The sequence below is a fragment of the Felis catus genome, chromosome X (assembly GCF_018350175.1).
Source record: "Felis catus isolate Fca126 chromosome X, F.catus_Fca126_mat1.0, whole genome shotgun sequence".
NCBI lineage: Eukaryota > Metazoa > Chordata > Mammalia > Carnivora > Felidae > Felis > Felis catus.
Window position 1 is genome coordinate 112,185,668 of NC_058386.1, and position 21,472 is coordinate 112,207,139.

The following is a 21,472-nucleotide window of genomic DNA, read 5'->3' on the forward strand; positions in this document are numbered from 1 at the left end:
GTCCGTCAGAGGAAGACCAGTACCATATGATTTCACTCATATGTGGAATTTGAGAAACACAACAGATGAACATAGGGGAAGGGAAAGAAAAATAAGATAAAAACAGAGAGGGTGGCAAACTATAAGAGACTCTTAAATACAGAGAAGAAACTGAGGGTTGCTGGAGGGGTATTGGGTGGGGAGATGGGCATGAAGGAGGGCACTTGTCGGGATGAGCACTGGGCGTTATACGTAAGCGATGAATCCCTGGGTTCTACTCCCGAAACCAATGCCACGCCGTATGTTCACTAGCTTGGACTTAAATAAAATGAAAAAAAAAATTTTTTTAAGGGGGCAGGACCAGATGCATCTGTCTCGAGGGGGAGCAAATATTTTCCTCGTGACTGCTGACACCAGCATTGCAACTGTGGGCAAGATAGAGGCTACCACTGGTTGACCAAAGCCCTATACCGGGCGGAAAATGGTGTAGACAGGTCGTAGGCTGGGGCCAGAAGGAGAGGGGCGGAGAGGTTGAGGAAGGTCCCGTCTCATGGCATGAAGTATCTCTGTAAAGTGGGGAGCAAACGTCCCCTGCCCTGAGTGGAGACGCGCGGGAGGAAACTGCCACCAGCTGGTGGGGGCGGGGGGAGAAAAGGAAAGAAACACAGGACTTAGTTTATAAAGCACTGTTATTCTTGTTTATTGAAAATGTCCGTTGGAAAAGTCTTCAAAATAAAAACAAGTTAGAAAATCTGAGCTTGTGTCAGAAGGGACGCGACGGAAGAGGAGCTACAAAGCCTCTAAGGGCAGCGGTTTAATTACAGGGTGACAGGAACCCACTTATAGAGTATTGTCAACGACACAACTACGGAGACACTGCTCTCGGGCTAACATGGCTTCGTTTCCTTTATATTATTGTTTAACGTGCGAGTGCGGACATCACTCGGCGCAAGCTTCAGTACCCAGCGTACCGAGGGCCTTTCCTGAGAAGGGCCGGGTTCCAGACACATGCATAGGTACACGTCACTTTAAAATAAAGACCTTTCGCTATGCTAAGCAATCCTACACCTTATCGACTAAAGGATTTCGCAATCGCAACAATGTTCCCTAGGGGTATAGTTTGTGCCATTCACTGCAAGCCATTGGTTAACCCCAGACAGGGCGGACGCTAAGATCTGTGTGGCTGTTGTTAAGTTTCAGGTGAAGGACGGCACATCTAGACTGCTGGGCTTCCACACAGCTTCCAAAGACGGCCGCCTGGGGTTGGCTGATGGTGGGCGGCGGGAATAGTCCGTTTCCCGTGGATGGTGTCATTTCTGCCGGGCGGCAAGCAGTCAACAGCCCCGTACTGTGTAGCTGTGGGAACTTGAGACCCCCGGTACCAAAAAAGGAAAACGGGCTTAGCAGGCTGGGGGTGTTCAAGCTTCAAGTTTGGTTTCTAGACAACACTTGCAAAACCCACATTTATAGGCACCCGTCAAACGTATCTGGAAGACAACCTTGACCGGTCCATTGGCCCTTTGCCTCTCTTTCCAGTGATCGTCCCTGCCTGCCCAAGGGCACCTGTCTTTGGGAGAGAGAGGGGCGGGTTGTGCTGCTCTGTCCCGGAGCCTCGTGCCAACGTTCGATTGTGTCGAATTCGGATGGATGCTGCTCTTCTGTGACCCTCTTCTGAACCGGGTTTAAGTGGTGCTCATTTTGAGACACTTACAGAGGCGATCACTTGATTCGAAGGGCAACTTTGGCAAACCGGTTCCAAATACTCAGCTTCACTAGTAACCAGCGCACGACCACTGGAGGGGTCCTTTCTTTCCGGATATACAAACCGGACCAATAGCACATCTCTGCAAATGATGCTTCGAGCCCTACTCGAAGAGGCTGATGAACATACAGCTTCTCACAGCGTATCTGGGAGAGCAATACGGGGAATTAAAGCCGTCTACTAGGGCACAATATCTCCTCAATGCAGATCGTTTTGAAGGATGAGAAGTCGCGAGGCGAATACGCAGTGTGGATGAAGGAGCGGCTCACAGTCCGTATTTTTTAAAAGTAAGCAAAGCGCACACTTACTAGTTTATGCACCACTTGGTATGGTTGGCTTAAAGCACTGGGGAGACATAAACCTTACGCGGGAGGCAGAAGGTTAGGGGAGGAAACCTGTCATGCGCTGGGGAAAGATGGCCAGCTCTGCTGCTGACGGGGAAGATTGTCTAGTGCAATTTGCTAATGGGTCTGGTGTTGGCATGGATGCGTGGGGCTTCTGCCCCGTAGAGTGAAAATGTCAACCCGCACAAAAGAAATAAGGGTGCTACTGTCTTCTTGGCCCTACAGACAACACAGGGCGGTAACAATAATAATAATAATAATAATAAAAAGTGTGCATTGAGGGGTGGCACATGATCACCCGGGGAAGGGTGGCTGGGTCATTGGGCAAATGTGCTAGTCTTCTACTCACCCTACCCTAGTCACAGCTCGGGGAGCTTCGCCTTCATTAAATTGGGTACTGAGGGGCTTCCAGATACAAGAAAGCGTTCGAGAAAAAGTCAAGTTCACATTTACTAAGCCACGGCCAGCCACTTTGCTCTGGTAGCCAGCCGCAAAAGAGTGACCCAGGGGTAATGGCTGGTAAAGAGGCACTATGAATTGAAGGCCATCTGAAGACCATTTAAGTCACTTGCCTACACTAGGTTTCCCTTTTCTCATCGGATGGAAAAGACTCTGGGGAGATTTCTACCACCTGTCCGAAGGATCTGTCAGAAGGAAAACAACCAACCAATAACCAACCAACCAACACTCAAGCAAACAGGGAGACAGAGAGAGAAAGCGAAGGAGAGAGAGAGAGAGAGAGAGAGAGAGAGAGAGAGAGAGACTGACTCCGATACAAAATGAAAACCGAAGAAGTGAGCAGAGCGTTTGAAGCTGGACATTTCAAGATGTCCCGAAGGCAACATCTGCCCAGCTGCACAGTGATGGTTATGGAAGGATGGAGATCTTGCTACTGGACTCGGCCCGAATACACTCATCAGTTTGCTTCAACAGCCTCCGGACCAGCTTTTCTAGGTCCCTCCTTGATTTCAATTCTTCTTCCAGGCATTGCTTCATTCTTTTATTTTCCTGTGATGGGAAAAGACTTGTCAATTCCCAAACCAAGTGGCCCTGAAGACACAAGGAAAATAAAAATCCCCACCTCATCAGTTCTATGAGTTTTGTGACAACCTCCCGAGTGTTCTTCCAGTCTCTGTTCTCCCCCCTCCAGTCCATCCTTTACCCCGTCACCAGGCACAGCCAGACCCCAAACACTGGGAAGACGGTGCATCATGAAACAGTGGATCACATCTCTAGAGGAGCCCACAACTCAAGATTTATGGTTCTCTTTACACTTATCCACTCACGGATGACTTAGCTTTGTAAAAAAAAATTCTGTTTACAAATGTCCGAGAGCGTGAAAGTTATAACTAAGTTGGGGACCCTTTTGTAAACTGCTAAATAGGTATATGAGCAATCCTGAGCAATTTAAACCCAAGACCACATGGGAAAACCAACAAGACCCACCTTGAAGACACAAGGAAAATAAAAATCCCCACCTCATCAGTTCTATGAGCTGAGAAAATGACTTTTATATTTCATTACCTGTTTCAGTTCTTTGACCTCATCCTTCAAGGCATAAACAGTATCGACAAGACTCCTAGAACATAAAGTTCAGAGTTTAACAGCTGGCACTGAAATACTGTTAAGCAAACCGTAACAATAAAAGCAGCTTTCTAGAAATACAGATCCTGAAAAGCAGTGGACTTTCCAGCTGGTCGGGAGACATAACCGCCAAGAACGGTCCTCGTGGGGCCCTATTTTTGTGGGTGAACAACCATCAGCACACGTGGTCATTCAAACACGATGTCATTACACCTTTTCTACACTGCCCTCCTCTTTGGCCACTTGCTTCCCAGCTGGGTGAACACAAAAGAAGAGACGAGGGCTCATCAAAAGGTTTCGATTCTTTCTCTGGGGCAGGAATGAACATCACCTAACATACAATGAGGGCCGTCATGAGGTCCTGCCTAGCCTACAAGATCTGTGCCATGGCATTGCACTTTTCATCTCTCTGACCCTACATGACACAAAGTCAGAGGCATTATTTCTGGAAGATTCCATCTATTCCGAAAGAGAATTAAAGTGCCCTGGCTGAGTCAGGACAGTCACTTCCCGGCTGGCTCTGCTCCTGGACAAGAACTTTGGAGATCTGGGTTCCAGTTCTGATCCTACCACCTACTAGTCCTCTAACCTTGGGTAACCTTGGGTACCTTGGGTAGTTTCTTTCTCCTCCTCTCCTTGTCTTAACTTTCTTCACAGACAGAATGGAGATAATAGTACATTCCCCAAAAACCTCACAAAGTTATCGTGGGGATTAATATAGCTACAACAATTATAATGACAATGATTATCATCTATTAAGTGATTACCATGTGCTAGCCTTTGTATTTATTTTTCCATTTAACCTCACAACAAACCTTAAAGTAGTACTATCATACCCATTTACAGATGAGGAAACTGAGGCACAGAGAGGTAAAGAGGTTTGCACCTAGGCCATACAGCTAACATGATGCAGAATTTGGACTTGAACCAGGGCTGTCCCCTTGAGCCCAAGTGCTTTACCATTTTGCCACATCACTTCATGTACCAGATGGAAAAACACATCAACGCTGTCAAGCACTTTGAAATATGCTGTCCTAGGCAAATTTAGGCCCGACTTCAGAAATGACTCAAGTTTAAACAAACCATTTGGCTGGCCACTTTGTGTTTACTTTATGAGCCCATGGGTACTTAACCTGATTCTCGCCCATTAGGTCACCGTCACTACTGTGCAAAGGTAGACCAGGGACATCATCTCCCTGAACCCCAGCTCCCTCGCCTATAGAAGTGGTGAACATAAAGCTTATCTCATTGGGTTTCTGTAGGATTCTAAATAGGTCAAGTATGTGAAAGTCCAGTGTTTGACTCAGTATGCATGAGAAGCATCCATCTGGGCAAGGAAATTGGTGCTGTGGCCTTCCCCAGCACCATCTAGATTCACCTAGAGTGCTATTCTTGTGTGCCCTGAAGCACCGTACCGTATGAGGGAGCTGATCCCAGGGGCAGCCACCAAGCAGAGAGTTCTGCCCGCTTGGTCTCCCTTTCCCCCTTCCCTTTGTTGGGGGGGGGGGGGGCAGCCCTCCCACCGCTCCCAACTGCATGAGAGCAAAGAGGGCTATATTCCCAGAGAAGGACGGACTATCCTTTGGTGCAGGCTTTGCAAGAGACCCACTGCCCTGCCAGAACCTTCTTTCTGGCCCCCAGACAGATCAGAAACAGCAGCCTGCTCTACTCACTTCTCTTCAATGATGGTCTGGCCGTTGCTCCTGGTTTCTTCAATGATGAGCTTCTCTTCCTCGGGGAGTAAGACCTGTGGAAGCGAATCTTTGCGAGCACCTACAAGCAAGGATTGAGAGAGGGCGGAAAGGGGACAGTTACTGGAGACTATTCTAGGTGTTGGCCCCTTCCACTGTTGTCATCGAGGGGTCTTTGTGGATGGCATGCTGCTGCCTTGCACCCCAGAGAGCAGTCACCCAACATTTGGTGACTACACCTTCCCGACTGAGGAAACGGCCAAATACACCGATTCAGTCTCGAAGCGGGGGGCCGGGGTGGGGTGCGTTCAGTCAGTCAAGGCCATTTTGGTCAAGGGTAGAGCGGGGGTTGGGGATTATCACATCAGCTCAAAGATGCGGGCACCCTTAGGGCTCTGCTCAGACTGCCTCGAGGCTCTGGGACAGAAGAGGTGATGGAACAGACAAGGGACCTGGCCAAACAGCTCTCCTGTATGTCCAACCTCCCCCTCACTTCTGGATCCTTCCTTTCAGAGCTCAAGCCCTTGAACTTCAGTCTCCCTGAGCCACTGGCGTCCTCTCTTCGAAGCCTAATTCCTTCAAGTTGTGAGTGCTCACTGCCTCCCCTTTGCTGAGGTGGCCCTGTGCCTGCCTTCCACGGGGCCCAGCACTTGGCAGGTGCCTAATAAGGAGACAGCGGGCCGACTGACTGATCGGTTAAATGCACCAGGGAGAGGGACAGAGGATGGGAGGTCACCATGATGCTAGACGCTTGCCACGTGTCAGGGGCAGTCTGGGCAGGAGGGGCGGAAACGTGACTCTTTAGGCCACAACACCTGCCTGCCCCTGTGACACATCTACAGACACTGTCGACATGAAGAGAGCGGGTTCGGGGAGCAGGTGAGGTCAGGTTTTGCACGAGGGAGGCTTCTTCTGGGGCCTCCCTGTCCCCCTCGCTTTCCTAGTTTTCACGACACACATTGCTCTCCCTTTCCTTTCCTACCTCCTCGAAACTTGTCCTCAGAGCTGGCTATGCCCAAGGCCACAGCCAGGATTTGTCTGTGAACTAGATGGTGTGACAGTCCTCCCTTCACCGCCAAACGTGTCAAGTTCGACATCAAACCTCTTCCTCCCGCCAGCCTTAGGGACGAGTTACTCCGAAGGCATCGGTCAAGGCAACCCACCAAAGTGATCCCCTCCCCCCCCCCACCCACCCAAGTGATTGGGCAGTGGCCGTGTTACGGAGCACTCGTGTCTTAGGCAAATGCAGACAGCAGACACCTCACTTGTGGTCCCCTGAACGCCTATAGTCAAGGAAGACTCGTGTCTATGTGACTCGGTTTGGAAAAAAAAAAAAAAAAAAAAAAAAGCTCAAGGATCAATCAGAAAACATCCGCTTGCTTTCCTTTGGTGCCTGAAAGTTGCTGGGGGGAGGGGTGCGGGGAGGGGGGGGATTACCCTCCCCCAATAGCTCCCTGTAAATTGCACACATTCCAAACAGCCCCGGCTAAGCAGCTACATTTCCAGAATTTCAGAGCAGCTTTGAAACTTGAGCTTGGTGAAGCACTGTTCACTTAAATATGCAGCTGATCGGAGATAGTATTGTGACTTCCTTTCCAAATCTGCCCATGAGAAGAGATTAGCATCAGTTCACAGACACAGGAACTCTCTGGGTTCTTTAATTCCTAACTAGTGCTGGTGAAGGCATCTGCGTACTTCAAAGGAGAATGACTTTTGAAAAAACTTCTTTTGTTTTCATTTCTATCACCTCCAGCTTTTTTACTCTTGCGTGTCTCTTTCTCTCCGGGTGAAAAGAAAACACTGCGTAAACAAACCGCCGGGCAGCTAAAAGCCCCTTATCGGAAAGATGCAGTTCTGCTCGCTGCTCCTCGGCACGAAGTCACCTGCTCTCCACGCCCTGCAACCCAGCTGGGCTGCTTTTCTCTTCTTCAAAGAGGCGCCGAGCAGTAAAGAAGAAACAGGGCTCATTAGAGAAAGTGGCTTGGGGGAACCTACTTGAGCCATGGCCTTGTTGAAAGTTTGCGCTGGTGCAGTAGGCTTCGATCACTTTCAGGATCTGAGCATCTTCTTCCAGAGCAGCCGTACCTGTGAGATTTAATTGCCAATGAGTTGGCAGAGACATCTACGCCCCTGGACCCTCAGGATCATGCACTGCACTCAACTGCTAGGGACTGGCCTCCGTGACCAGAAAGCTTCCTCCCCCAGTGGCTTTCTTTCCAGAGTTCTTTCCTGAAGAAATGTCCTCATCACTTTGGGGCTTTTGGTTTTAAGTTTATTTTGAGAGAGAGAGAGAGAGAGAGTGTGTGTGTGTGTGAGAGAGAGAGAGAGAGAGCGAGAGAGAGAGAGCGAGAGCGGGGAAGGGGCAGAGAGAGAGAGAGGAAGACAGAGTCCCCTCCACGTGGTCAGCACAGAGTCCGACGCGGGGCTCGAACTCATGAACCTCAAGATCACAACCTGAGCTGAAGTCGGACGCTTAACCGACTGAGCCACCCAGGCGGCCCTGGGGCTTTTACTAGACTCTTGGAGGCCGCAATGACAGCCCTAGCCTCAGTTCTCATCCGATATATACCACAACCTGCCTCTCCCTCAAACTTCAAGGCTTCCCTTCTCTGGGATGCTTTCCCCCGTAGACCTCACCCGTTTTTCCAACCAGCCAGCAGAGTCACTGATTCCCCCTCCTGTCTCTCCTCCTCCAACTCATTCTTGAAATGACTGGAGGGCGAAACCCTGCTAGCTAGCGGGGCGGAGGAGGCGCACATCCCGGTGGGGGGTGGGGTGGGGTAGATGCAGAAGCTGGAGTCCAGCAGATCTTTCCAGACTGTATTTTTGGCCGGGACGCACAGATCTGTCACCCCTTGGTGATACATCACTTACTCCTTCATGTGTGTCCCAAAGGACCTCGTTCCCAGCCATAGAGGCAAATACATACATATGCAGCAGCTGCCCGATTCCTCGGCTAACTCAGAGAACGTCACTGAGCATTAACCTTCCAGAAGGATTTCAGCCTTCAGGTCTATTTAGTGTATCCTGGTAGAGGAAAATATCTTGGGCATCAGAAACTAAGGGAAAAAATGTATCCGTAGCAAACAGGTCCCTTTAGTGGTTCTCAACCAGGCGGGGCAAAATATTCGAAAATCTTAGAGGTGACCAAACCCTTGAATGCATGCACTTTTTCTTCATGAAACAGGGGGTACGGAGGGCAAACTGCTCTAATCATCTGCTTCCAAAAGAATCCTTCCGCTAGTTCATCCATAACCGACCTTCCAAAAGTACAAAACACATACTTTTCCGAATCACATACTCCTCCTCCGATGGCTTTCTTTCCGTCTTTCTTTTATGAAGAAACTTCTTCATCGTTTTGGGGCTTTTACTAGACTCCTGTAAGGACAGAGGTTTGTTTAGGAATTAAAATTCTCCCCCCAAGACAAATTAAAAAGAGCAAATGAAATGAAACCGAATGGCTCTCTCTTATTTTGACAGTCCCAAAAGGGCATCAAAGTTTAATAATGTACACAATAAAAAAATGGCTCCAAGAAACTCTAAAAGCTTCCATAAAACAGAGGCAGTGACACCGGCCTCTCAATCGCCATAGGGACGGGTGCCGTGTGCAGAGAAAATAGTGGGTGTAGATCCTAGGGAAACAATCGCATTCCTAACTTGGTTTATAGTCCTCGCTGATACAGTTTCCAGGGAATCAAGTAACAGTTGTAAATACTAATATGGTACCTACTGCTTTTCAAGGAGCTTCAAAGCTTTTTAAATACATTTTCCTTAGCGACAGTCCCACAAAGAAGAATATTAATTTCCATTTGTCAGATGGGAAAATTAAGGGACCAAATAATTTCCCTGAACTCAGAGAGAAGACCCAAATGAGGGATGACCTGATAAATAATTTGGCGTCAGGAGCGATGGGTGTAGACCGAAGCTTAAATGTACATACAGAAAGCCGTATTTTTAATTAGCAGATAAAAGAGCCATGGATTACTGAATTTGCTTTTGCCGGATAAGTAACCGGTGCTCGTTATCAGGTATCCAAATAACGAGATGAGAATCTCAGACCCTAGTGACCGTCTTATCCCAATGTTCCATGCAAGGTATATACGTGATGGGTGGGTCATAATTAGTACCTTAAAATATATGGGACAAAAGAATTTAATTTCTTCCACTTAGCCACAGCGACCCACTTGGACTTGAAAACGGACATGGAAAACTCACATGTGACAAAAAGGATCGGAAAAAAAGAGCGTTTACCAAAAAGACACAAGGAAAACAGGCATTTTCAAGGCGTCTAAGACAACATTTTCATGTGGATTTCACAAGAGGCTGCTTTCTGAAGAAAAAGTACTTACATGTCAGAACTGCATCTTCGTACTTTAGCCACCAATGAGAACAAGGGACAAAACAAGCATAAAGGAAAAGCTTCATTCATCAGAGGTGACAGCACAGCATTATGAGGCCACTGTAAGCCAAAGATATTGTTCTACCCTTACCTTTAAGATATAAGACATCCTCTAAAGTGAATATGTAAAGAAAGAGAAAATGAGCGTGAGAGGTCGATGGTTATAATGATCAAATCCATTTATCAGTAATTCTAAAACAACAGTCAAATGTTAGTGTCATCATCAATTACACAGAACATCATCACGTTTCCCGCATTAGTCTCAGATGCAATATTGTCATGCGAAAGCCCAAGGAATACAGTTCTGTGCAGAATAACAAATACTGAAAATAACTGAAATACACACTCTACGGTAAGAGTATATTAATAGCTCTCTTCTCCCAGCAGGAACAACGTGATCATGCCTTAGTTTTAATGGATTAGTTCTGCGAAGGATTAAGTTAACTGGACCCTTCAAGGCTCACCTGAATTCGAACTTAGGAACTGACAATTACAAAATAGCGATCGTTAAAAAGGGGACCCAGATAACTACGATTTTCCCGGGTCGATTTCCACAGCAAACCTGTGGGACTGTTTCCTGGCCCAATTCTGAACAGAGGTACATAATAAGGATTCGGCTCAAGCATTATTTCTCCTGTCATGCCCGGTTGAAACGATCAAAAATTCCTCCGGTGTCAATACCGCTCTGTTTTTACCGCACTCGGAGGCAACAATTAATCGAGACAGTAGCACAGTGTTTGAAATCAAAACAAACTTGAGATTGAGCTAAATCTGTGTCGCGCATCAAAACACACAGTCGATATGGCAATATATGCTGTCTTTGCTCCCTAATTCTAAGATGCGTCTCATAACCGCCACGATCTTAAACCTTCACTCAGGAAGACCCAGTTAAAGAACAGTTACTTATAAATGAGGCTCTTTACTGAAAGCTGAAATGATGATTAACATCTTAGGGAAACAAAACAAAACAAAACAAAACACCGTTTGGATGGAAAAACTAACACTCCACACAGTTACAGAAGCCAGTGACTGACATTTCCTGACTGCGACTTTGAGGAAAAAAATAGAAAGAACCTGGAAGTCCCCACACGACCCAAATATCCAATGTTGCTTAGAAGCCTCACTTGAAAAGACATTCTTTTCATTAAATTCTTTTCCCTTTCCAACTGCAGCAGAAGGTCCAGACTCTCATAGTTCAGACTTATGGCTTGGTCCCATAAGACTTTCCTGATTTGGCTTTAATAGATCAAAATGATCCAAAAGGCAGAACTGGGTCTGCTTGGTCGCAAACTGAACTCCAAGGAAGTGGCTTCTGTTTAAGACGTGTGGACATTATATACAATTATCAGGAAGGGACCGGGGAACCCGGGCAGTGCACATAAACCCTTCTGGATAAATATTTGCACAGGGACAATGGGGAAATGGAAAATTAAGAAATAAAAACATCCCCGAGTCTAACGATTCACGACTGACTGACATGTATCACCTAGCATAAATTCTAGCACATCCCCACAGAACTCTTCGGAATAAGCTGTGACATTAGCTTGACAGACACATTTTATACCATACGTAGCAAAATTACCTCTTTATAACCTAGTGCTGCTGATGGTCTAAGTGGAGGTGCGGGTCGTAGACAACTTAAACTCCACGGTTTTATAATTTGAGGAGGCTCCAAGGGTCCTCGGGGCTGTCCGGTAGAGCTAAAAGACTGGGAAAATGTCTGATGAGATGCTGGCGATCTGCTACCTGAACCCGACCTTGTGCCGCACGGCAAGAGAACAATAGTTTCATTGGATCAGCAAAGCCAACCACAGGAAAGGAAAGGTGGGAAAACAAAAGTCCAGATGATGGGGTCTCTAAGGAACGGCACAAAATCGACTCAACATCCTACGGGCCTGTCTTCCCTCTCTCTTCTGGAATTTGATTCACTAAAGTCAGGGGTGGCTTTCCTTCATAAGAGAGGAGAGTGGAGTCAGCACTGGATGGCTTCAGTCGGGCGCTTGGCACTCTATCAGGTGCTGAAATAGGTTATCTCAGCAGAACTGCCTACGACAAACCTTAGCGAAGTGAAGTAACTAACTAGCTGGCAATTGACAAAGCCAAGATTTGACCTCAGATCTGATGCCGGGGCCCTTGTTCTTCCCACCGCATCGCACAGTGCCTGAGACTGGAATTTTGGCATCACCGGTTGGAGTGTTAACAGCACTGCAATCTTCGCTCTCACTCAACAAGTACAGTAAAATCTCATCAATTCCAAGTCCAGGAATTCCAAATTCGTGATGACTTGGAAGAAGGCAGCGGCTGCAAGTTTACCCTTGAAGGTTGCCCGGTGAATGTGGTAGCCTAAATGAGATTACGTGGAGATGGTGAAGTACGTGGGCAGGTAAACTATCTGTTTTTTGACTCAGCACACAACGAATAGGAGAATAACGGCTGCTAATTAACCCGTTGGGATGAGCACTGGGTGCTGTATGGAAACCGATTTGACAATAAACTATATGTAATAAAAAAAAAGTGAAAAAAAACTAAATCTCGTTTACCGCTAAAACATCTCAGGGGGACTTCTGATTAGACAAAACTTTGCGGGCAGTTGGCGGGAGCTCCTCAACACCGTCCGACAAAGCCGCACACCTCTACGTAAAACCTCTCATTAATTTGGATGGACCTCCCTCCACAAGTAATCAGAATTAGTGAGGTTTAACTGTACTTCGAGACCTACGAATACAGACAACCCAAAGACTAAGGGCACGCTCACTGCTTCTTGTAAGTCCTCTGCAGGCAGGTGTGATGAGAGACTCAGTAGTCCCTGGACCGCACGAGTGGACAACTTACGGAATGGGCACCAGAAGAGGACGACGATGTTTTGGATAATGAGCTGCAAGAGGCAGGTCCCCTGATCAGTCTGCACAGCTGCTCCAGCCATTCCTGGAAGTCCTGGCTGTTGTTGCAATGGACCACAGTCCTCTCTACTAGGTTGCCTGCATTGCCCCATTGGGAGCATTTGGAGACAAAAGACACGGAGGGCCTTGAGTTCACCTCATTCATAAACACACGTCGAGCGACTAAGGCTGGGGTGTCTGTTTCCATGAGCGTCCACACCGATGAGACTACCCCTGTTGAAACCCCTGCTGAGGCAAGGCCAACATCCGATCTCGGGCTCCCTACTGGGGAACGAAGGGGGTAAGGCCCGGGGCCACCATCCCAGCGTGAGCTGCTGCGCCCTCTCGGCGCGGAGTGCAACCGTCACATGGAAATCACACGGGCCTGGCAAAAGGGACCGCAGGCCAAAAGGTCGGGCCTTACCAGGCCTGCTCAATTTGTGCCTCTGCATCAGTCCATTCTGTTAGTTCTAACAAGTAGCTCCGACGCAAGAAAAGATTGAAACCAATGGCCACGCTGAGGCTTCTGAGTGGCCAGGAGACTTGGTTCTATCGCCGGACCCTAATTATCCCAGAAAATGGAAGACACCTTGCTGCGGCCAGGTAAAACTTGCTCACGGACTTAGAGCAGAAAATAATAGCTTTTACTTACTCGAATCCCACTTCATTCCAAAAAGGATTTCAAGTAGCTGCTTGAAAAAGACAAGCGTGCCTACCTGTGATTTCAAATGTGTAGTCATTTCCTTCGATTTCGTCTAATCTGGTCACCACGATTCCCGCGACTGGTATTTTTCCCTATCAGAAAAGGAACATTCCCATCAGTTCTGTGGTTAGATGTGCCCCGGCTTATGTCTATTAGATTTCCTGACCCTCTCGGAAATCACTGCCGATTCAGGACTCGACATATTTCTCTGGCCTGCATGCTTCCCTGCTTTCAAATGTGATCAGACAAGAAAGCAAGGGGGCAATGTGGCTTGTGTTTTGCTAACACATCCTAAACCATACGGTCAGGATTTACAAACAGGCTTACTTGTTTTCTAACACATTTTCCGGAGAATCAGTCAACAGAGTAAAGATTCAAAAAAAATTTTTTTTTTCCAGTTTCATGAACATTAGTCATTGCTAGGCCAGCTATAATAAGCAACAGTAACTTATAGCACTCCATATTTGGGGAGCGGACTGAAGGAAGTTTAATTTCCCAACGAGTGGAAGGACTTCTACCGGAACATTCGTAACCTAGCTCACAGCCAGCGCGATGGACGTTCAAGATAAACTCATTACAGCAACACAAAGGTTTTCCATCTAAGGAACATCTGCTCTTATAAGCTGTATAATTACAACAAAGGGTCAGAACATTCTGCATTTTCTGGCTGGAGGTTTTAGTGCCATAGAACAGATATTGCAACGGGATGCAAAACCTGTTTTCATTCTGGGTCCTGCTGTTTGTTTTATATGAAATCTACTGACCTGATAGATAAAGCCACTCATCCGAGGACTTGCGGATAACATTATCAAGACACTTGAAAACAACATGAGGTACCGCTCCTCTTTTTCCTAAAGTGAAATGGAAAATATTAAGTGGAGGACAGAAAGTGGACATTTTGTTCGTTAAGAATTTCTGGAGTCACTGTTGTGTATCACAGGGCTTATATAAGGCAACGAAACATGAACAGTGACCTTTTAAAAAAGATACCCAACTTAAAAGCACAAGACTAGGTGAATTCGACTTCGAAGTGGATATAAAGCCACAGTTTATCCCTCTTTTTCCTATACATAACGGTTAAATACAAATAACGTGCCTGTTTCCCAAGTACGTATGCCTGAGCAGTCACACAGTTAATGCCTTGCTACGCGAGCTGTAGCCAAAGCACAAGTCTCTAGGTTCACAAAATGAAAATGATTTTACTCCGAAAAGTAGCAAAACAGAAGGGGCTTTCAGGTAGGAAAGCCTGAAATAGGAAATGTATTCTGCTCTGGCATGTGTGTTAAGATCTTATCCATAAAATTACTTTTAATCAGTAAGAACATGAAAACTATCGTACTCATGTGAAACAAAGAAATAAATACCTTTTGAAAATGGCACCAAGGGAGATTTTACACGTGAGGGCTTCTCTGAACTCTACAAACGGATGCACATGTAGTAGATGCGAAAAAAATTACATCCAGGGGTGCCTGGGTGGCTCAGGTCACGATCTCACGGTTCGTGAGTTCGAGCCCCGCATCGGACTCTGTGCTGACAGCTCAGAGCCTGGAGCCTCCTTCGGATTCTGTGTCTCCCCGTGTCTGTCTCCCTGTCTCTGTCTGTCTCTCTCTCTTTCAAAAATAAATAAACATTAAAAAAAAATTTTTTTTTTAATTACATTCGGCTTACATGTCCAGCCATGTTAGCTCCAATGATCTCCATGCCTTTCTACAGACACTTAATCTCTTCTTCCTCCTTCTAGCAGCGTCGCCTGCTTAATGAGCTTTTCCTCTTTTGCCTTTAACATACGCACATCTCCTGTCCTAACAGGCCTTCCCGGGCCCCTGTGGCGCCTTCGATACAATACAGGCCTGCCTTGTTTTCTTGCGGTTCACTTCACTGCGCGTCACAGGTAGTCGTGTTCTTTAACAGACTGAAGGCCTGTGGCATCCCTGCGTGGAGCAGGTGGGCAAGTGCCATGCTTCCGGCAGCATTTGCTCGCTTCGTGTCTGTCGCGTTAGGGTGATTGTTGCCATATTTCAAGCTTTTTCATTATTACCGTATTTGTTATGGGGATCTGCGATCGGTGATTATGACCCACGGAAAGCTCAGACGATGCTTAGCATTTTGTAGCAATAAAGGAGTTTTGATTAAGGGAGGCCCGTTTGGTAGAGATGACTTTTGTACACACCGAGAGACCGCTCTGGAACCAAACCCCCAGGATCTCCCGAGGTATGTCAGTACCCTGTTTCTCGGTATGTTATGGCCAAATGACTTGCTGCCTTCATTTTTCTCCTCATTGATTCCTCCCTAACTGCAGCCCCACCGCTGTCTCCGAGCCATCGATAACTGCCTTCTAGCAAAATCCGATGGCTTCTTCTTGGTCTCCATACTGCTTGACCTTTGAACCTTCTGCAGCACCCACCAACCTTCCCCAGGGTATCTGCGTCTTCAATGAGATTGCTTATTAACCCAAAGTAATGAATCTCTGACAGAGACCTGCCAGGCAGTATAGGAAGATGTCTGGGGACGGGGAAGGCAATTCTAACAGCCGATAAATCAGGCCAGGTGACATAACCAACCTTCCCCCCTCGCTGGACTGCCCCCTTCCTAAAAGACCTATTCCATCTCAGCCCTCCGTGCTTCTCTCTGGATACTTACTTCCTAGGAAGGCACATCTGTCAGGGACATCTAAATCCCTGCCTCTAACTCTGACCTCCCGCCCACGTTTCTCTACTGTTTTAATGGCCGCCCACAAGACACAGGTCACTGCTTCCTATCGGCTTTCCCTCCTAAATGGGGCTCAGATTTGGCCCTGAAGTTTCATTTTCTGCCCCCACCAGCTTCGTGGGGAAGCGGGGGGGTACTGGTCACTTGCCAACCCAGCCAGTCCTTCTGTTTATGATACTACTACTCGAGCCTCTAACAGTTCCTTGTTGCCTGCTGGGTGGATCTGAACGACTCTTGCCTGACGCCCAGCGTTCTCATAACCTGACTCTGTCTCGCTCCACGGCTTTCCCTCTCCCAACACACTTCCTCTGCTCCCGAGAGACGGGCTTCCTCGCCTTCCTGCAGCAAAAGGCCACGCTCCTGTTCTCTCCTGAGATAAGAATGACCTCTACCTTACGACATGCTCGCCTTTTCCCTTCGTGGCCCTCCTCCTCGAGTCCCCTCTCCACCGCCTCCTTGCTCTCTCCCTTCTCTGAGCTTCTGTGCAACCCACTGTTGAGGCGCACCCTCTACACTGACTAGCTGGGTTTGTTTTCTGGCCGCAGCCTGTGTTTTCATCTGTTTTTAAGGCACGGCTCATCGCGTGGTCTCTCCTCCTCTCTCCCACAGCACCTGGCAGAGTGTGGGGCAAAGAAGAGGCCCTCGGCTTCCTGGCACGTTCGAGCAACCTGGCCTGGACGGACGAACGAATCAAAGAAGAACAAGAAGAAAGATGGCAGCAATGGCTGCCGTCGAGCTGTGAAACCTCTTACCTCACATGTTCCATACTGCACCATTACTTGTGACATAAACAGAACATTCCCCAAGGTTTTAATACTCTCTCCTTCCCACGCCTGAATAGGTTCAGAAAGTATCTGCAACTCCAGCTGTTTTCTCTTCCTTAGATCTTGGCACTGCCCCTATGGAAGCAAAGCAGAACATACTGGAAGAGGAATTCTTGCGAAACAGACCGAAAACAAGAGCAGGGTTAGAGGAAGCTTTGGGCTCTCAGATTTCCACAGCGTCCTGATTCCTCACCACGAATCCCATCACCAGATCCGTTCCTCACGGACAGAGAGACCCACGGCCCTGCAGCTCTAGCCTGGGGCCCCCAGAGGTTTTGTATGAGGAGACGAGTGGCTGGCTGGGGTCCCTGCTCTAGCTCCTTTCTAGCTCGTCACCAAGCCGTTTTATCTTCCTAACACATGCTCAGTTTCCAACCAAGCGACAGCTTAGTAAAGCAAACAAACACAAAATGACTCCAGGGGCTCTAGAAAATGGGAAAACTAAATTTCTCCTGCCGCAGTGAATCAAATAGACCTTACAACGAAACAGAGGCACTGCCCTATACTTTGTTTAGGGACTGGGAGTAGGTTGGTATGGAGAAAAAAATACTACATTAATTCTGTTCCTAAAAGAATTGCAAGAAAGAGATACAACTGAATTTTATGAATACAAAGCGAAAATACAAACCAGGAAACAAACTGTGGGGTATGAATACTATATCTATCTATCTATCTATCTATCTATCTATCTATCTACATATAGATATAGATCACTGTTTCAGAAAGTGTGAAGTCATCTTAGAATAATTTTTAACAGTATTTACACATTTGTTAAAAAATGTAACAGCATTTACTCCAAATTGAATATGAAAATAAGCATATGGTTAGTTATGTTACTGTTTCCAAATAAATGTCACAGTTCCTTGGGGGCCGTGTTTTCTATAAAATCTCTGCTGCCCCTTTCGGCTAAATGGAAACTTGAAGAAATCAGTTCACTGGACACATGTTTCTGAAGCATCTAAAGTGGGAATAAATATACTAGAACCATCAAAGCAAGCTTCATAACATGTACTATGGTCAGAAAGAAATATTGTTTTCAAAAGGAATTTTATATTCAATTTATGTAGGACAAAATAAAAGGGACCCAAATAGTAATAAATGCCATGTAAAACTGCCAAGATTAAACTGTTTGTGACCTATGACAACAAAAGGTATTTAATGTAATACCTTACTCTGGACTTCAACTTGCTGTTTACCTGTGGACGCATCAGGTACTGATCTTTCAACAGCAATACAAATGAGGTGATGGCGAATGTTGCATCACAACCTTATAGCAAGAACCGACAACTAACCATGGATCCCAATCCCTTGGAATGCTACATTAATGTCTAGAATGGGGGCACCTGGGTGGCTCACTAGGGTAAGCGTCTGCCTCTTGGTTTCAGCTCAGGTCATGATCTCAGCGTTCGTGGGTTCGAGCCCACACTGACAGCCTGCTTGAGATTCTCTCTCTCTCTCTCTCTCTCTCTCTCTCTCTCTCTCTCTCCCTCTCTCTGCACCTCCCCTGCTTGCTTGCTCTCTCTCTCAAAATAAATACATAGACATTAAAAAAAAAAGAAATGTCTAGAATGAAGCTAAACTTAATCAATCACCCAAAGTGATGCTTTGTTTTCTCCTAAAAGGCCACCAAGTGCTTTTGCATCAGTGGGTTCAAGAAGACATGAACAATCATGCTCAAGATACAAGATTACAACACAATTGCATTTTGGTAGGTTTTTTTCCTTTTAGATTTGATGAAGGATTTCTTTTTCAGACGCAAAGAGTCAAACTCACACCCTTTGGCATAAATAGATGAATCCAGCATCGATGGCAATCAGTGAGTGACAAGTTGCACAGACACAAGGTGAACGACACGGGGGTAAAGACAAAGAGACAAAAGGAAACCCCCCACCTACACAACAATGCTTAATGTGGCAGAGACTTCAAATGTGAGTGCTTTATACCCTCAGCCTGGCAACCTTTCATAGGTAAGCATGATTTTTGGAAGACAAAATTAAATGAAACAATCACTGCGATACTGTCGCTAAAGCTTATTGTTTCCACTCTAAAGACCTTTGCATTGGGAAAGAGACGTTACACACAAATCACTCTTTTAGGAACAACGCATACACAACGGAGAATTATAATTTGAGAGCATCACCTACCATGAGAGTTTTGAATGCTACGATTGCTTTCAGAATATCCTGATGGTCTGGATGCGTATCCTAGTAAAGGAATACATCGCAAAACAATGTTAAAGGAGAACAGATCAGCGGTCGCCAGGGGTTAGGGGTGGGAGGAGGGTTGCGGCTGCAAAGAGAGAGGAAATCCGAGGGGATGATGGAACCGTTCTGGATCCCCGTTGTGGCGGTGGCAACACAAATTTAAAGATTACATAATACAACAGCACTTGAGCCTTTGGAATCTCAGCACCTCCGATTATCAGGCGAGCAAGGAATTAAGACAGCCGGTAACACATCATGGGTTTGGCAACAACATACTAGGTGCGGTTATTGGGGCAAGAGATAAGAAATAACCATTAGTTGGCGGGGGGCATCGTCAGGCCATGTTGTTAATAAGTGACCAGAGGCAGGGAGTTGCGGAAACAGAGGAGTGGTCGGAGAAAAATCAATCCAATCTCATTCCCTAAAATGCCTCCATTTTCTTTTGGCGGGTTCAACGTGGCAGACGGGGAAAACAATTCCAAGCTTCAGACCGTGTGTTCTTTGGCAAGCGAGGTTCTTACGTATGGTCCGCAATTCCACGGTACTTACAACCCCGAAGAGCGGACAGCTTCAAAAACTGCTTGGAGGGATCCACATCTCCGTAACTGTCCACGAAGGGAAAGGGGTGATGCTTGGGGAAGCTGTATACCTAACATGGGGGGCACATGGGGTGCAGCTGCGTACCCCACCTCGGGGGTGTATGTACACCTAACCTTTGGAATTCAGCTGGAATAAATGGAAGGAGAAAATCCGCTGTTCGGCCAGCCTTGGGTCACAAAACGCACCTGAACAGACCAGGGGTCTGCCCCAAGCCAAGAACTGGAAGCAACAGAAAAAGGGAGACAGGAGGGAACACGGGTTCCACTTCAAGGAAGGTCAAGAGCTTTTGGAAAGGCATCCAGAGGTCAACACCTTCCCAAGCCCTAACTGAAATTTCACTCCGGCAGGCTTTACTCACTCACGGGCTCCCCACTGCCTCCAGCTTTCCGGCAGGTCAAATAACCTGAGAATGTGGTTTTGCTCAGAGTACATGCTTTCAATCCTTACAAATGCTGACGAGACCGGCAGTGTGCAACCTTTTTCTTTAAAGATAATCAAGCCCTTTAAAACCTCAAAACCTTTCCCCAGACACAGGAAGAGCAACCTCCCCCAGAGGGCCCTCCTCTCCCACCCACACCACCTCCGGCGCCCATGCTCGATGGCACAAGGACAATTCTAGAAGCTATCCCTGTTGATTGGTTTTTAAGAAAAGGATTGGGCCTCGCAATGAAATAATATTCAGTTATCAGGCCTCGGTGCAAACCTTAATATTCAGAGAAGATTATAGCTATGCCACGGCTGGGGCAAGCCAACTAGAAGATTGTAGATCTGTGATGCGTAGACAGATAAACTAATATTGGACCCGTCTATGAATCTTTAAGGAAATACCAGAATCTTCCAGTGTCATCCAGGGTCAGAAAGCTGAGTGATCACAGGGCTGTAGAGATATCGACCCCTGTCTATAGTGAAAGCGGTATTTCTATTTTCTGACGTTTTGCTCTGTTTGTCTCCCACAGTCAGGTTGGTTCATATACCGGAACAACGGAAGATCTTGGTCGATTTTGATTGAACTGCCGTCTACAGATGAAGAAAACCTAAGTCAACCGGTTAGCATGGGCTTGAGAGAAGTGGCTGGACCGAGAAGGGGAACGATCATGAATACTGAGTAGTGAAGGAGGTGGGACCTTCGGTTATAAGATGAATAAATTCTGGGGATCTAATGTGCAGCGTGCTGGTCACAGTTTATACCACTGTGTCGTATACTTGAAATTTACTGAGAGTCTATCCTGAGTGTTCTCATCCTCTCTGTGAGGTGATGGAGGTGTGAATTCACTTGCTCTGGGAATCATTTTTACAATGTATACATATATTAAACCATCATATTGTAACACTTTAAAACTCACCATGTACAACCTAAATATACACAATTTTTATATGTCAATCAGACCCCAGTAAAAGTGGGAAGATTAAATAAACTCAGTAAAACTTTAAAAACAATCTCCAGAAGGGGGAAATCAAGGAATGCTCCCCCCCCCCACCTTATTTTGCTGCATAATGAGGAAAACTAGAAGCCCAGGGAAGCGGGAAGATTGAATCAGGTAAAATTTGAAACCCAGGCCTTTTCTGAATTCCTCAGCAAGCTTAGTCTGGAAGGAGACTGGCTGCTTCTTCCAGAGCACAGGCCCATGCGTGGCCTTCCCTTACCTCCATATGGCGTTCCAGCTCTTGCAAGAGAGTAACATACTTTTCCAGTCGCATGAACGGTTTGCTGAGGCTGGTTGTTAAAATGAGGATACCTGGGCTGGACGCACCTTGACTTTCCATAAATTGTTCCAGATCATCGCTAGAAAAAGA

At 46.7% G+C, this 21,472-nt stretch overlaps 1 protein-coding gene across 6 annotated transcripts in view; it reads right to left on the reverse strand.

Moving 5' to 3' along the window:
• Positions 1-650: 650 nt before the first annotated feature.
• The window catches only part of ARHGEF6 (Rac/Cdc42 guanine nucleotide exchange factor 6), a 99,762-nt gene continuing 78,940 nt past the window's right edge, over positions 651-21,472 (reverse strand). For 4 of the 6 annotated variants that reach the window (XM_004000941.5, XM_045051090.1, XM_006944042.5 and 1 more), the window contains 13 exons: positions 21,323-21,461; positions 19,019-19,078; positions 16,803-16,949; positions 14,106-14,192; positions 13,355-13,433; positions 12,592-12,737; positions 11,342-11,467; positions 9,851-9,871; positions 8,645-8,738; positions 7,356-7,445; positions 5,343-5,442; positions 3,610-3,664; positions 651-3,093 (listed from right to left, as the gene is read on the reverse strand). In XM_004000941.5, coding sequence (XP_004000990.2) covers positions 2,953-3,093; positions 3,610-3,664; positions 5,343-5,442; positions 7,356-7,445; positions 8,645-8,738; positions 9,851-9,871; positions 11,342-11,467; positions 12,592-12,737; positions 13,355-13,433; positions 14,106-14,192; positions 16,803-16,949; positions 19,019-19,078; positions 21,323-21,461 — 1,285 coding nt within the window. In that variant the 3' untranslated portion in view covers positions 651-2,952. The remainder of the gene's footprint in view (positions 3,094-3,609; positions 3,665-5,342; positions 5,443-7,355; positions 7,446-8,644; positions 8,739-9,850; positions 9,872-11,341; positions 11,468-12,591; positions 12,738-13,354; positions 13,434-14,105; positions 14,193-16,802; positions 16,950-19,018; positions 19,079-21,322; positions 21,462-21,472) is intronic. The other 2 variants (XM_045051089.1, XM_011279489.4) reach the window with 2 other exon arrangements.